The following is a 15992-nucleotide window of genomic DNA, read 5'->3' as shown; positions in this document are numbered from 1 at the left end:
CCACTGCCGCACCTGACACTCGTCAGGCACACGCCGGCGCCCAAGGCCAGGGCAGCACCCTGGCACCTCAGGGCGCAGACACTGGCTCCCACTGCTAGCAGGCGCGCAGGCGAGGCTGAGTTACTTGCACAGCTTGCGCCAGAAGCTCCTTTAGAACAAGCTGCTGCCACACACACCAGCACCGGCCCCCGCCACCCTGCCAGGCAGTGGCCTGACCCCGACTGCAGCCCACTCTGCCTGAGACAGATGCAGGCACCGCCGCCCTAAGAGCTGGCTCTTACCTCCCACCCAAGGCTACATGACCCCCAGAGCTTGGAGCATTCTGTGCCATTTAGTAGACAATTCGCTTCTTTCAAAATCGTGACCAGTTACAGGCCAAAGAGTTGAGGTGAGCTAATGCGCTGCCACCACCACCACCAGTGGCAGTGGCTTCTAGAAACAACTTCCCTAGATCAAGCTGACGACCGAGCAAGCCTGGGAACGCAAACCGCCTACAGTACCTAGGGTGAACTTCATGAGAGCTTGTTTGGGATCCAAGATATAGTGAGACTCTTCTTTCACATCAACAATTGCTGCAAATTCTTTCACCCGCGTGGCGCTCGGGGCACCCAGCCTCTCTGCATACAACCAAAATAAATTGGAATCCAAAAGGTAGATGTTCAGGGTCTTGTTGGTTCTGCAGCTCAGGCCAGTGAAGTTTGTGCTGTTCACGTCCACGTCGGGGAAGAGATACCTGGTCTCCTCAATGTGAGGAAGGGAGCTTGGCGTGTCAACCTCGCACTTCTTCTCCAGGGAAGACAACGCGATGGTTGGGGCTCCGAAGACCCCAGGTCCAGAATCCAGGAGGCTCGCCACGCCCCTGCTTATGGTCCTGCAACATGCAGTGTAGTAGCTGAAGGGGCTGTAGGAGCTCAGGAAGTTGCGGCATTCCATGCTATCTGACGCCACGTGGTGGAAGGTCTGCTCCTTGAGGTAGAAAGAATCCAGAGCCGCCGCCATCTGGAAGAAGCTGCACTGGGGCACGCTGACCGAGCTGGGCCGGAGGCCCCCGGCCGTCTGGTTGACGCACAGCTCGCAGACGTTGTGGGTCCTGGAGATGGCGTGCCACCGGGGCAGCACCACTGTGTTGCAGCAGGGCGATGCCGTGATCAGCGGCGGCTCGGGCCGCTGGGCCGGGGGCTCGGGGGCCAGAGAGCCGGAGAGCGGGGCGTCCACGCGCCGGAGGTGCTGCAGGAGCCGCTCCACCACCTGGTCCCTGTGACAGTTGTTGTACTCCAAGGCCACTTGGGTGATCTGAAACACAGGGCGGGGCTGGTGAGAGGCGCGGGAAGGGGGGGGAGGAGCCTGCTGCGGAGGGGCCTGGAAAGCTCCGAGTCTGATCCACAGGAACCCCGTCGGACGCCTCGGCCAGGAGTGGTCACGGCAAAACCTGTCACGAGAAGCCTGGGTGGTTCTCAGAAGGTGTCACTCTATTAGCAGCGTGCACCCACCATTTACAGACACGGCGTCTCGGGCCACTGTGGGACGAGAATGAAGCCCTGGGGTGAGGCGGCGACCTGTGATACAGCTGGGCCGCAAGCACCGGGACAGAATTTAAATCTCTCAACTCCCAGCCAAGAGCACTTTCTTTGATGTGTTTAAAACTCCCCCTAACAAAGTCTTCTTTCTTCACCCCAATAGTCTAAAACCTTCCCCCAACAGCTTCACAAGGATCAAAATACTTCACAGCATTTATGTTACCGAATAAATGTGTCTCCCCTGCCCCCAGCCCCGAGGCTGCAGTCAACCTGTTCCCCATCAGAGTCACCCACCCTGCTTCCCCCACAACCTTTCTCCTCCAGGACCCCCCCTGTCTGGGGAAACAGGGTCAGCGAATTAGAAAGCTCAGTGGCTCTGCAGTTTCCTCTCCAATCCGGGGGCCCCGCTTCGAGCGAGTCCCTCCGCCCCTGCGCATCAGGCCCTCGATCACGGACCACCACTTTCCCCTCCTGACCTAAGTGAGCTTCCACACTCCCACCTTTAAAAAGACAAAACACCACCCTACATATATGTGAGACTCCTCCCAAACGACTCAATGGTTTCCTATTACCTGAAAAATAAAACCTACACCCAGTCTGGCCCCCACTGCTCTTCCAGTCCGGCCCCACCTCCTGAACCAGGCCGAGCCCTCTCAGTGTTGTTTCAGGCCAGGCCCTGACCCAGCCAGTCTCAAGACCCCGCGCCAGCACGGCTGCTTCAGTCAAGTCAGCCCCGGGTCGCACCCGGGCGGGGGAGTTGCGAGGTTCTAAGTTGGCAGCTTCCTAGAAGCGCCCCCTTCCCTTCTGCTCCCCATCCCAGTCTTCCCGGTGCCTGCTGAGAGACCCACAAGCTAGGGGCCCTCACGGGCGGGGACCACTTTTCCCGCTACCCCTGGAGCCTAGCTCAGGCCAGGCACCTCGTTGTGCCCAGCACTCACCCGGGACGAGTGCACCTCAGCGATCACACGCTCTGCTCTGTTCTCAGTCAGCGCCAGCATCTCGGATTGACATTTCACCTAGGACACTCCCACTTCAAACTGAGCGTCCCTCACTCCCGCCCTCACCCATTTCACGAGTAGAGGAGCCACGGTCCAGCCCAAAGGACCCGCTCTCACAGAGACCGTGTGCTGGGTCAAATGTCGACACACTTCGTTAAAAGGTGTTCAGTCACTCAGGACTTCGTTTCGTCCAAGTGTCTGTGTGTGAAAACCATCTAGCGCATTTCCAATTTTCAAAAAACCTAAATTCTCTGACATGTAATATTTATATAGAGTTGACTCAAGACAGATGCATTTATACAGACACAATGTGAATGGTTCTAGGCATTAGAAAGTCACGTGAGACGACAGTCGTGGTTTGGCCTTTCCCCCACACAAACACACCTCAGTCCTTTCACACGGAGCAGAGGGCTCCGCCTCTGGCCACCTACTGCTTCCTTCCAAAGACACAGCCACAGATTTTCACTCACCCTCGAAAAGGTTACACAACTACAAGAATTTACTGTAGTAGGTGAACAAACAGCCCAAGTAGAGTGCATTTAATGACTAGTCCAAGCAAATTTACTAGAAAGTCTTCCTTACTACTTTCATTCTTTTTCTAAGAGTCTACTCATTTATTTTGGTGTAGAAGAACTGGGGTACAGGTCAGAGGTGTGGGGAGTGAGAGGACTCAGCAGAGACAGAGTGGGGAGCAAAACAGGCGGGTCTACTGAAATGCACAGCTGAGGGGAGCAGCGGGGAGAGAGGCGAGGTCTGCTGCACCCTGTGGGTCACTCCCTGGCCGGGATCGAACTCTTGTGCTGCAGTGATGATAGCACCGAGCCTTAACCCCTAGGGTCACCAGGAAGGCCCTTGCTTCATTCTTAATCTCTCTCAAGCAAAGCAATCAAAAAAGGGTATTTTTAGTTAAAGAAATGTTTATTTTCTTATAGTAAAGATCTAGAAGAGTTCGCCAGTCACGCCCTCTCAGCCAGCATGTGCTGGCTGCCTCGAAGCAAAGCCTGCAGCTGCCTGCAGAGCTGGAACACGGCACCCACACGGCCACCGCAAGTGCTAAGCACAGTGCGGTGCCTCGGGACAGCTCAGACCCAACACGTTGGGGCTCAGCAGGCTGCAGTGTGGAGGCGCCCCTGCTTCCCGAGAGGTGCCGAGCGTCAGCAGCTGCCGGGTCCTGGCTGGAGCTCCGGACTTGTTTTCCGCCCCACAGTCTCGGGTCTCCTGCCGGCCCTGCTACGTCTCCCCACGAGCCGCCTCTGACACCCTCACTGGCAGGTGCTCACTCTCCCACCCACACTCTGCCACGACCTCGTCCCCACTATGTGAGCTTCCTCAATTTCCTGCCCCAAATTAGGCCCAAGGGCAGTAATGGAAAAATCAGGCTAAAGTCTCCAACTCTCTCACAGTCGAGGAGCTGATGAGTTTCGACTCACCCATGTCCCCCCCCCAACTCTGCCGCGTAGTCATCTCTGGTCACTGCATCCCTACTGCATCCGCTGGCCCCATGCCTCATCTCCCATTCCCGCCAGCATCTAAGCTCAGGTGCTTCCAGAACCTGAGCAAAGGTGACGCATGCTGTGTGGTCACCAGGACTGGGATGGCCAGAGAGAGAGGCGCCTCCCAAACTTTTCTCTGGGTCTCTCCAATCAGCCCTTGGTGAAAACACAACCTCACCTAACCTGCTGCCACTTCCCCAGCCCATGCCGCCTGCCTTCACTCAGGTCCTCCCTACCCTTGGATTTCTCTCCACCCTTCGAGATCAAATCCTCACCGTACTCAAAGCTACTCCTGCCCAGCCCTCTGCGTCTGGGAGAGCTCCCCCCTCCTCAGCCCGGTCTGGGTGACCTTCCTCTGTCTTGACTCACAGGTAGGCTCCCCTGTCAGCAAGCCCCTGAGAGGGGAAGCCCAAGGCCAGGCCTTCTCCACCTTTCTCCCCTGAGGCTCACTGGCAGAGTCTTCAAAAAACACTTGCTAAACTGACCTGAAAGGAGAGGGAAATGAAGCAGACAGTAAGTAATCCACAATTCTCCACAGAGAGGATGGGTGTTAGCAAGGCACCCGCATGCTGAGATTAAGGGAACTCACCCACCTCACAAGGACACGATAAGCCTTGAGAGAAAGAAGGCCAGCCCCTAGGTGGGGGACTCTGGGACAAAGTGTGGAAAGTAGGCCGCCCTCCCACCTCAACAGAGAACTGGATGCCAGTCACAAAACACTACCAACCCTGGGCCCTGATGTGCTCAAGGTAGAATTCTCCAGAAGGAAACTTAAAAAGCTAAAGTAAAAATGCAAAACCATAGTTCATACCTTGGTTGATAGCCCCACATTTCCTACAAAGAGCTTTTTCCTTTTCTTTTTTTTTTTCAGGGGAGTGTGTGAAGGCAGCTCTGATGCATATTTAGGGAACCCGCAAGGATCGGCACATCCGGAGTGCAATGGGTAAGCCTCGCCCGGGGAGAACCACCTTCACGGTCACGGTGTCTCCCTGCCAGGTAAGTGTCCTCCAAGAGCCTTAAGAGCCTTAACATCAGACACAGTAATTTAGAAGAGTTTCTTAGTTTGTAAAATGCATAGTGAACATTTTCTAAAGAAATGAAGGTTTTGACTTTAACTCTTGCTTAATCAGAGGGGGGGAAACAAAGCCACTTCATTTCTCTGCTTTCTTTCTCTGACCCGGGGTGGGGTGGGGGCAGCATTGATTCAGAATGCTCCCCAGCAGGGATAATAACTTGAACATGGCTCCAGAGCAGTAAAGGGAGGGGCCTGCCTGGGCAGGAAGCCCCACAGCCTGGCCCCAGCATGCGGACAGCAGGCCGGAGGAAGGGCCAGGGGAGGCAGTGGCCGGTTAGCCTGGCCAGTGGTGCGCTGTCTGAAATTGGCTTTGGCCAATTAGGGATCCTTAATGAAGGCAAAACAAAAAAAGCAATAATCCCAATTTAGCAGTCCCAGGCACTCTGGTAATTGTTACTGCTCTAAGTTCTCCTAAATGCTCCATGTATAAAACAAGTTCATAGTCCAGAAAGGGCAGGAAGAGGGGTAGACGCCTGAAGGTAGTGACACTGAAATGTGCTCGGGCTAGCTGCAAGGCAGGGAGGCTTCCGAGAGCAAGGAATCCCAACCTCGCCCCTGCTGCCCTGCCCTCCAACCCACGACAACGGCCTCTGAGGCCGCCCCTGCCCGGGGGGCTGCCCACTCCCTTGGAGCCATGCCCCAACAGCCGAGGACCTTGGGTGCTTCCCCGGAGAGGCAGGTCCGCCCCCTCACTCGCCCAGACCCAAGCAGCTGTCAGTATACAAGCCCGGAGGGGGCGAGGCATCCTCTTTGGGGCGTGGGCCCTCCTGCCCATTCACCGGACAAAGGCGGACAAAGGCGCGAGGCCTCCAAAGCCAGCTGCAAGCTCTGCGGTGGCTCAGCTGGAGTGCAAATCCTCTGCACGTCACAGGGGAGTCCAAGGCAGTGAAGCTTTCCTGCCAGTGAGAGGCCTTTCAGCATGTAGCTCTTACCTCATCAATTAAAGGATGATTTTCGGCTAAGGGATTAAAAGGTATAAATAAAAAAAGTGCTGGTCCCTTCTTCAGCTCATTGTTCAGCAGGAGACTCTTGCCGCCATGTGGCCGCAGCCATCGGAGGAGCGTCTCTTGGTTCTCTAAGGCCCACTCGTAAATGTTCTCTGCTGTGTAGTTGATGACCTCCCTGGGGAAGACCTGTAGAGGACAAGTGCACAGAGGTCAACAGCCAGGTCAGGTCAAAGGCACCCGTGCAGCACCCAAGAGGCCTTTCAACCCACCACTTCACATGCACAAAATGCGGCCGAGAACAGCGAAGGCACCTAGCTCCACTGGTCCACACAGAGCACTTCCACACAGGTGGGGGGAGAGCGCGAAAGCGGTGGCAAGACCTGAATTTCCCCTCGTGGCTGACCCGCCTACCACCACATAGCGCGCCCTGCCGGTGCCACCAGCAGTGGTCTGCACCACCCCGTGCAGAGGGGGACTGTTTGCTGCCACCTTTGGGTTTTGACAGAATGACGACTGCCTAAGGGGAAGGAAATCATGGGGTCAAAGGTCACTCAGATTCGGACCCTGGTCCCTCAGAAGCGGGTCAGGTGGCAGCAGCAGACCTCTCCGTCGAGGCAGAAATTTGTGCCCGCTCTGCTCGCCTGGACCCCCAGGGCTCAGCACCCAGCACCGCGCAGGCGCCGGGCGCCTGCCGGAAGAGTCCATGCCGGAAGCAGGGTGTGGACAAAGCCTGGTGCGCCTCATGTGCACGGGGTGGACAACCTTCGTGCGGGGCGCTCACTGGCTTTCTGAAAACAGAGAGCATGCCAACACAGAACTACTTTTGATATTCCAATAATATAAATCACTGGGTTCCAATTAAAACTCCCAAAAATGTGCTTTCGAGGGTTCTACAAAACGAGGTATTTGAAACCCCACATGTAGAAATTTAAATTGCCTTCTAACAAAAATCAGGTTTTATTTTAAAGTTTACTGATCCCCAATAATAGTTCATTTGATAACAGGATTTCTGCGGCTAAGCCAGCCAGCCCAATCAACCATGGGACGAAAGCAGTAAACCCAGTAGTTTTTGTTATTGTCAAAGTCCGACCTTCTTTCCTTCTTTCCTCCATCTACTTAAGTTTCTCCCTCAGTCCCCTCCACTATACTGAAATACGGCGCACGCCGGGTGCACAGCAGGCTGAGAGAGGAGGGAGGGGACGGACAGACGGCAAAGCAGAGGACAAGAGACGCGCCATGGGCGGGGCGGCCGGGCAAGGCTGGGGGGCTGGAAAAACATGTTCAGGTGTCATAATAAACATCTGTTTGGGAAAGGCAAACTACATTTGATTTCTGGGCTATAAACTGCAAGAGAGAGTGCACATCTGGGCTGCCGGAGAGCCGCAGAGCCGGGTGGCCGGCGAGGAGGCTGCCCAGGAGGCCTGGCGCCGCCGCCACAGGTGAGACTGGCGCAGGCCTGACCGGCCCGTGCTGGCCAGGGCTCGGGTCCCCGCTTGACTGGCCAGTCACTGGCACCATCAGGCAGTTACAGTCGGGAAATATTGAATCCAAATAAAGTCTTCACCGAGGGGGCTGCAAGAACAGCAGGAAGCAGAGCAGAAGCACAGGACTAAGCAGGGTGCAGGCCAAAAGCTCAGAAACAGCGGAGTTGGGGGAGGCCGACCAGCAGGCAGATGAGTCGGGGAACAAGACGGCAACGGGAAGCTGAGGCTCTCCGGGTGACGGGCATCAGCTTCTCACTGACAAGCGCTGATGACAAACTAGAACTGCAGAGCCCATTACATCAGCTACGGAGAAAGCGTGTCCCGGCACTGCTCCAATAAATGTAACACGTGCACAAAGGATGTGGCCCAGCGACACTTAACCTCTGGGAACTCAGGCCCAACGCAACACCTCTCCACCAGAATAAGCCTGCAGTTTGATCCAGGAAGGAAAACCAACAAGGACGCTCCCGAATCCTTGAACAGAAACAAAGACTCCTGGACGTGCATGTGCCGGTGCGAGGCTCCTCCGAGGCGGCTGGGCTTGAGGGGAGCTGCAGGCCACTCAGCCTGCGTAAGAGGCAGGAGGGTGCCTACATACTTCACCCAGTTCCCAAAGACCTGTGACTAGACAAGGTTAAGAACCTCTGCACTAATATAAACATGATTTCAAGATACTTACAAGCGATGTGTTGAAATGTCTATGTAAATACACACTTCCAGAGTGTGCTAAGGATACCAGTTTCGCAAGATGTTTATTTGTGATAACCCCAAATCGTACTGTTCCTAGGTAATCTGAAACAGAAAATTGTTCTGTGTTAAAGAAAAGACCTCTGCCTTCAGGCAACCACACACCCAGATGCACAAATTCCCCTGAGCAAAGTTCTTATTGTACCTCGCCTGTGCAGGGAAGGAAGCAGAGCTGAAGAGATCGGGCCGCTGTGTCCATCGCGATGACCTGGCCCTCTCCTGCTCCCCCGCCCTTGGGAGCCCAGGCGCATGTCCTGGCTACTCCTCACCATTCAGACCACAGCTCCGACCCACCTTCTCCAAGCAGCCCACCTGGGTCAGAAAGGGAAAACAGGGCTCCCACCTAACTCACGTCAGCACTGTGCTATTTACTAACAGCACTTACTACAGCTATATAATCTTACAGTCTATTCAGAATTCCTTTGGCCAATTTCCTCTTAAGTTCTGCAAAGCCTGAAGTTTTCTTTTTTGCCAGGACCCAGCTCCCGGCAGTACCTCAGGCATGCAGTAAGGGGTCAAAAAACAAAAATGGATGAATCTAGAACTTACAGAGAATTCATACAAATCAGTAGGGAAAAGTAAGCAATTCAAATGGGCAAATCACAGAGAAGGACATGTAAAAGCCTGACAAGTACATGAATATACACCTATCCTAACAATTTCAGGGGAAAGGAAAACAAAACACCACGTTGACCCTCAAACTGCAGTATGCAGCAAGCACTGAAACCAGCAGAGAAACGAGCGGCGTTGGTGGGAAAGGTAAACGGCGCAGATGCTCGGGAGAGCAACTGAGCTCAGGCGACAAGGACGCACGGAGCCACCGGGTCCAGTGGCGGAGCCACCGGGTCACCTGGAGGACAGTCGCCCGGCGTCCTCTGAAGTCGTGCGAAGCAACAGGGCAGGGCCAACCCTAGCGCGTCTTCAACATGCAGCAAGTGAAAGGGAGAAGAAAAAGCATATGCCTTTTTGTTAAAGAATAATCGAGCTCACGCTCTTAGAACAGTCTTTGTTCTTTGCACATGTACCGGGAATCTGCAGGACAATGAAAGAAGCTTTGAGTTTGGAGAGATGAGACGGTTTTATTCTTAAGCTGGGAAACCGTCTTGTTTCCCAGGAAATGAATGTGTATGTGTGCATGTATCATCTGTGTGACTAAAAAATCATTACCACATCTAGTATTAAAGGAGGGCAAGTAGGTGCAGGTTCTTACCTGTCCCCTGCCTCTTTATCCATAGACATTAAGTAAACTGTCACCTTAAATATCACCCAGTTATACCTAAGTAGCTAGTATAAACACGTGGAGTGCCCAGCTGACCCCTGGGGCCCCCACTTCCAGCAGAGGAAGCCTCTTTCTCTCAGAGAAGCACGGCTGCCCAGAGTGAAATAGGCACTGCTCTGGCCCTCACGCCACGCGGGACAATCTTCAGTACAGAGCCGAGAGTCAGAAATGGCACAGACCCAGAGAGACACAGAAGAAGCAACTCGGAACTCAGAGACAGTCCTTACAGGGCAGGTGGCCAAGGGGGACAGGAACTGGAGAGCAGGGATGAGACCTCTCGCTTGGAGTTCAGAGCCACAGCCTTGTTCAGTCCCTCACATAGTCCAACACTACATACCCCGTGAAACCCACCACTGGCTATTACGTGCGCGCTGACCACGACACAGTGATGGGGCAGGAGGAAGAACGAGAGATGGAACCTGCCAAACTGAAGATGTGAGAGCCAGGACGCTGGGCCCAGGGGCGGGGAGCAACGCTGGGCCCTGTGGTGTGAAGGTAGATTAGGGGGTTTTCTCTCTCTGTCTGTCTCTCAGTCTCCCTCTCTCTCTCATACACACACAGGATACAGACCCACAGAAGTGTGCCTCTGGCTGGGGACAAGCACACAGACACCCAGCACAAGCTGCTGAGAGGCCTCGGGGTGATGGCGCCTGAGGGCAGAGTAGGCCCAGCACGGAAGGGGTTCTACCCCTCCATTCTCTGATAAAAGCAGCCACAGCCCCTTGGAGACAGGCTGATTCCAGAGCTGGGGCAAGAGAGTCGGCGGCGAGCAACACGTTGTCTGAAGTGGAGTGGGCTCACGAGAGCAGGGGACTTGCTCAAAGGACACGGGAGCAAACCAAGACACACCCATTTGAGCAACAGATAAACAGCAGTCATACTCTTCAAAGTGTCAGGAAAACTGTGAAGAACTGTATGGGCTAGAGGAGACGAAAGAGAAGGGAATAGGCCGTGGGGGTTCCTGGGTTAGATCCTGGAACAAAGAGCAGACACTGGTGAAACCACTGGCAAACTCCAAAGAAGGCCTGCAGCTTGGTCAGTAACATGGCGCCCACGCTAAAATTCAGTTTTGGCAAAAGTATCACTACTCATGGTTACGTAACGTTGACACTGGGGAAGCCAGGGAATATGGGACTCTGTTCTACAACTTTTCCATGAGGAAATTAGATAAAAACACAATTTTTAAAAAATGGCCTAACAGGTAAGATTAAAAAGCAGGAAGGTAAGAGAAGATAGGAACTGGTCGGCCCAAGAGCCAACGCTGTCCCGGAGAGGGCTGGATCCTGAGGGATGGTCACAACTAACACAGGCGGAACCCATTTGCCCGCCCACCAGTCACCGGCAGGGTTTCCAGAAGCGGAGATGTAGGCAGTGGCAGAAGGGTCGGAGCGTCAGTGCGGACAAACTGTGCCCGCGCAGAGCAGGCTCCACCCCACGCTCCCAAGCAGCGATTTCACGCTGGTCTTCACGCATGCAGAATTTTACAAACCACACATCTATTTAAGGTCCTCCAGAGCAGAACTCCTCCTGGGAGAAGCAACTGAAATCTGCAGTCTCGTGTGTATAAAAATTCTTTTTAAAATTATCAGAGCAAGTTTATAGTGTAAGAATGATGCAAGAAAATGACACTTCATACCAATATCCAGAACATTCTCAGTTAAGCAGGGCTCCAAGGCTTTCTACAGAAAGGGTTCTTGTCATTATAAAATGAACTATTATGTATTAAAAGTAAATGCACTTCAATATTATAACTAAGACTTTGAATTTGTTAAATAAATTCAGAAAACAGTGCTCTCTCTTCTCCCACCAAAAAGAAAGCTTACATGGCCCTCCCTGGTGGCGCAGCGGGTTAAAGCACTGCACTAAGAAGCTTAAGCCACTTCCGCATGAGTTCGATCTCTGCCTGCCCCGGAGGAGACCACATGGCGCGGCAGACCTCTCCTGACCCGCCCGCTGCTCCCCTCAGCAGTGTACTTCGTCAATCTGCCTGTTCTGCTCCCCACTCTGTCCCTGGTGAATCCTCTCACCCTCTGCATTTCTGGCCTGTACCCCAGTTGTGTATGAATAAATAAATCTTAAAAAAAAAAAAAAAAAAGAAAGAAAGAAAGAAAAAAGAAAGCTTATAGTAGCATGATCCTGATCAATTACTAACACTCAATAAGCCCCGTTAGTCAGACAGCTGGCCAGTGTAACGTGCCCATTATCCCTGCGAGTGAGAGGCGTCAGGAAGACCCCTGGGAGACGAACCAGATCTTGCAAGCACGTCTGGGTACAGGAAAGTGGGTCGAGGTGACCGCAAGCACAGACTCGCCTGCTGGCTGCTTGCCTCAGAGGTGCTGAGCCTTTGGTCCTGGGCCCTGGGCACCACCACCGAGGCCCCGCGTCAGCCCGGGCCCGACGGTAGAGAGCGCCGACCCCTCCACGCTGGCTCGCTGCTGTGCTCTGGCTTCCTCACTTTGATCCGTTACAGCTCATCTGCACTTGGCACCCGTGCACCCCGGTAAGGGCGTGTGTGAGGTCCCCAGCTATCTCTCGTGAGTTCGGTTCTCCTCGGCCACTAACAGAATGCTGCCCCCGCTCCCCAGGCAGAACTTTCCACTGAGCTGTGCCCTCAAAGCTGCTGCCACCATTTACCTCATGGCAACCCCTAGGAAGTATCGAGAATGGAAAGGCCTGAAATATTCTCTGGTTTCCACTCAGATTCATGAGGCTCACTTATGATCTCTCTGGTTTGCATCAAGACTTCTAGATTTTGGCCTTTGGCATGATGTTTTAATATCAAACATTTTTGCCATTTGCATTAAATTCAATTTAGCAATAGGGCTCAGGATACACACTCTGAGGCAAGAACTACTTAAAGTGAGGTAGAATAAAGTTCTCAAACATTCCAGAAAGAACAAGAAAAGTCTTGTTTGTAACAGACCATTTTATTAATGTCTGCTTTCCTACTCTTCTGTCTGAGGGTTTAGACAAGGAAGAAAGAGGGGAACTACAGGATGATGCGAAAGCGCTCAGTCACCCCTCAGGGTGATTTCATAACCGGCCACTGTGAGGATTTCACACATTTCTCAGGAGGGAAAGAGACATTCATCAAGGTGAAACGCCTTCAAAAAAGGTAAGCACTGAGGAAAGGTTTGTCATCAGTGCGTGAGCGAGAGCTACTGCATTTTTCCCTAGGAAAGTTGACTGGGGGGGGGGGGGTTGTGTATTGTCAAAATCCTTAACATAAAGCACAAAGCAGCGATCTAGAAAAAACCTGTGTGTGGAAGCCACAGACACGATGTGCATTCTGGAACTCTGCGAAGTAAACACGGAGCTCCCTCTTGATTTTTCGCCTTGTTAGGGAGCTAGGGAGGAGGGAAAGAGAAATGGTTCCAAACATGTTATTTGGGGGAGCAAAAGCTTCAGCACAACACACACAGAGCCACACGCAGGACAGGAGACACCATGTCCGCTCCCGTCTAACCAGAGCACGATAAAAGGCCTCGGACTCCCTCGGAGGGGTTCCACGGTGCCCCTTTACACCCTCAGGGAGGAAGGATGTCAGAGAAGAAACTCGCCCGGGCGCCCTCTAGCACGCGTCACAGGCTCGCGTGTCCTTCCCAAACGGAAAACAATTCCTAGCAACCGTGCCCACTAGGAGAGGCCACGGGCAAGCGCACATGCAGCCGAAGTGTCCTCAGAGGTCATTAGGGCAAAGTATCTCCCCGGTGAGGGACCTAAAGATTAGAGAGAAGGGTGAGTGGGTGGCCAGGCACACACAGGACACCTGCGGGAGTCGCCCCCTGCCCACGGGAACCTCCAGGGAAAAGGAGGCCACGAAAGTCCAAGGGAAATTTCGAAAACAGTACCGGCTGCTAATGTGAGCCCGACTTCTCAGCCCAACAGGGCCTCCCAGAGCGGCCGGGCGTAAGCTCCCTCCGTTCGTGTGCCCATGCCAACTGGCCTCCGGCTAGCCAGACGTATCCATCAGCCCAAAGACTGCAGTTAGGTCCTGAAAGGTCAGGAAGGCGGGAAAGGATGAGGGAAGGTGTTCTGCGCCAGCCAGGAGGGGAGCGGCCGTTCTGGACCACCAGCGGCAGCCGAGCCTCCTCTGCTCAGACCCGCCACGGGTCACAGTCACCAGCTGATTCTAAGGTAAAATCACCAAATTTAGTAACTTAAAATACAAATTTACCTTACAGTTCTGTAGGACACAATCCCAACATGGTCCCCACTGTGCTAAAATCAGGCTAGTAGGGCAGGATCCTTCTGGACACTCCAGGAGAGAAACCCACCGCCACCTGCATTTTCCTGCTTCAGGGGCCCCCGCACTCCTTGCACCTTCAGCGCCAGCCATGACGGACAGGTCATCACATGGCATCAGCTGGCACTGCCTTGACCTCGCGAGTCCACATTAAAGGAGCTCTCAGAGGTTACAGGAAAACCTCCCTTTCTCAGGGTCAGCTGCTTCGCAACCCGACACACAACCTGAGCTGCTCCCTGTGGTGTAACAGACAGAGTCACAGATCCTGGCAGGGAGGACGTGGACGTCTGGGGAAATGACCCTGAGTGTTGGCCTCAGAGCCTCACTTTGCGCACCTGAGATATGAACAGGAAGTTGCTGCTCTACTTCCAAGGATGCAGGTGGAGAATATGCTCATTCAACGTGTATTAGCCAGCACCCAAAGCACCTCGGAATGCAGGTGGTTAGAAAGAGACCTCCCCTACCGATAACATCCTCCCAAGAAACGCCAGTGACACCAGAACCTGCTTCATCCACGGAGAACTGTTAAAGCCAACGCCTGGTCCAGACACCCAAGAGTCAGACCCAGGAACCCAAGAAAGCAAAGAGCCATCTCAAAGCCATCTTGCTGAAGAGCCAGCCACCTCTTTTTTCAACCACTTTAAGCGTATCACCATAAGGGCACCTTCGGCTTTCTTGATGCTGCATAAAAGTTCACAATGGGGCCTGAGTAAGGAAGCAGAGGCTTTTCGCACCCGGTGCCGCTGCCAGCAAATCACAGCACTGCAGACACCGCCTGGCAGAGCTCTTCCTCGAACAAGTTGCTCTTTAAAAGGCTCATCACAACAGTGTTTCCCAGAGGGCCCTTCAAAAGTCACGTAGTGTAGGAAGGCCTAGCAGGGGTAAAAGCGGGTGGAACAGGAGAATAAGGGGCATGAGCACGAGTCGGGGTGGCCCGCTACCAGGCACCAGGAAGAGGAAAACCTGTGACTCAGTCAGGCTTGTGACGCCTGGTGCAGGTAAATTAATGAAACAGGCACCCCAAGTTCAGGTGCTTTCACTCATGTGGCTTCACTCCTAATTTTAAACTACTGCAGATTGTAAGGCGACTGCCTCATTCACACACGAAGCACTTCAACATAATTGGCCCTATGAAACGCATTCACCTTCACCGCTAGCCTCCCCAGCCTTAGACAAATAAGCTCCGAAAGTCAAAAGTCTTGTTCTAGTTCATTGATCCCACCAGGGGCCGACAAAGGGTGAAGACCAGACCCTGCTGGCTTCTAGGAAACTGGTCCCCTGCCCCTCCCCAGCACTGCAACCCCTACTCAGGCCAAATAAAAAATAGGTATTTGTTGCAAATTTTCTCTTCTAAAAGGGATACTATATCACAGCACAACAGAACAACATTTTACCAGGCCAAGCTTCACAACATATAACAAACGATGGGCAAGAATCAAGTAAGCAACTTAAACACGCAACTCCTCCACCAAATTCTTTTTAGCCAGAAGAAGAAAAAAGCCTGTCTACAAGATCAAATGTGAAAAGATGCAAAGGGGGACAGGCTCTTAAGTCTGGGAAGTGCAGGGAAGGAAGTTTAGAGTTCTGTCTCCCTCAAAATTCCGATACCCACAGAGACCACCAGCCCACAATCACTCAACACCATAAAATGAGCAATGCCAGTGAAGGCTATATTAGCCCTACTGTAAAAAATTAAAAGGAAGGCTGGAATAAATGATAGTCACCTGTGATCTAGAAGAGCTGCTGAATATTAGGAGTGTGTCAATTACCTCAAAGTCAAGTTATGTATGTAATATAATTTCAGACAAAGTCCAGTCAATTGTTTGGATAGAAAGAAAATATTCTAACAGACTTTATTAGTACTTAAAAGGCAAGCAATGAAATATTTACTCATATAGAGTAAATATTCTCTTGGTCTCTGGACCAAGAGAAACATAGAATTAGATCCAATTGCTTGTGCAGGAATCTATTTGGTGACAAAGCAGGCATCATCAGGATAAGGGAGAAAGGAAGCATCCTTTATAAATGGTGCTGATGAACCAGTAAGAAGGGGACCACCCTCTTAAGTCAAAGTAAATCTAGGTAATATAAATGCTAAGTAACGTTTACATTAAAAAAAAAAAGTGAACATGGTATCTTTTTCAATCAGTGTTTTTGTGTCTTTTGGGTAGATACCTAGGAGTGGGATTGCTGGGTCATAGGGAAG

The 15992-nt window shown here is 52.8% G+C and overlaps 1 protein-coding gene across 2 annotated transcripts in view; it reads right to left on the bottom strand.

Annotated features, from left to right (window-relative positions):
* The window catches only part of TXNDC11 (thioredoxin domain containing 11), a 40286-nt gene that overhangs the window by 9124 nt on the left and 15170 nt on the right, over window positions 1-15992 (bottom strand). For both annotated transcript variants that reach the window (XM_004692123.1, XM_012731898.1), the window contains 3 exons: window positions 8194-8306; window positions 6016-6216; window positions 501-1293 (listed from right to left, as the gene is read on the bottom strand). In XM_004692123.1, coding sequence (XP_004692180.1) covers window positions 501-1293; window positions 6016-6216; window positions 8194-8306 — 1107 coding nt within the window. The remainder of the gene's footprint in view (window positions 1-500; window positions 1294-6015; window positions 6217-8193; window positions 8307-15992) is intronic.

Source organism: Condylura cristata, unplaced genomic scaffold (genome assembly GCF_000260355.1).
Source record: "Condylura cristata isolate star-nosed mole 26May11 unplaced genomic scaffold, ConCri1.0 scaffold00032, whole genome shotgun sequence".
NCBI lineage: Eukaryota > Metazoa > Chordata > Mammalia > Eulipotyphla > Talpidae > Condylura > Condylura cristata.
Note: the sequence above shows the minus strand (reverse complement) of the source record. Positions and strands in the feature narration are given on the sequence as shown.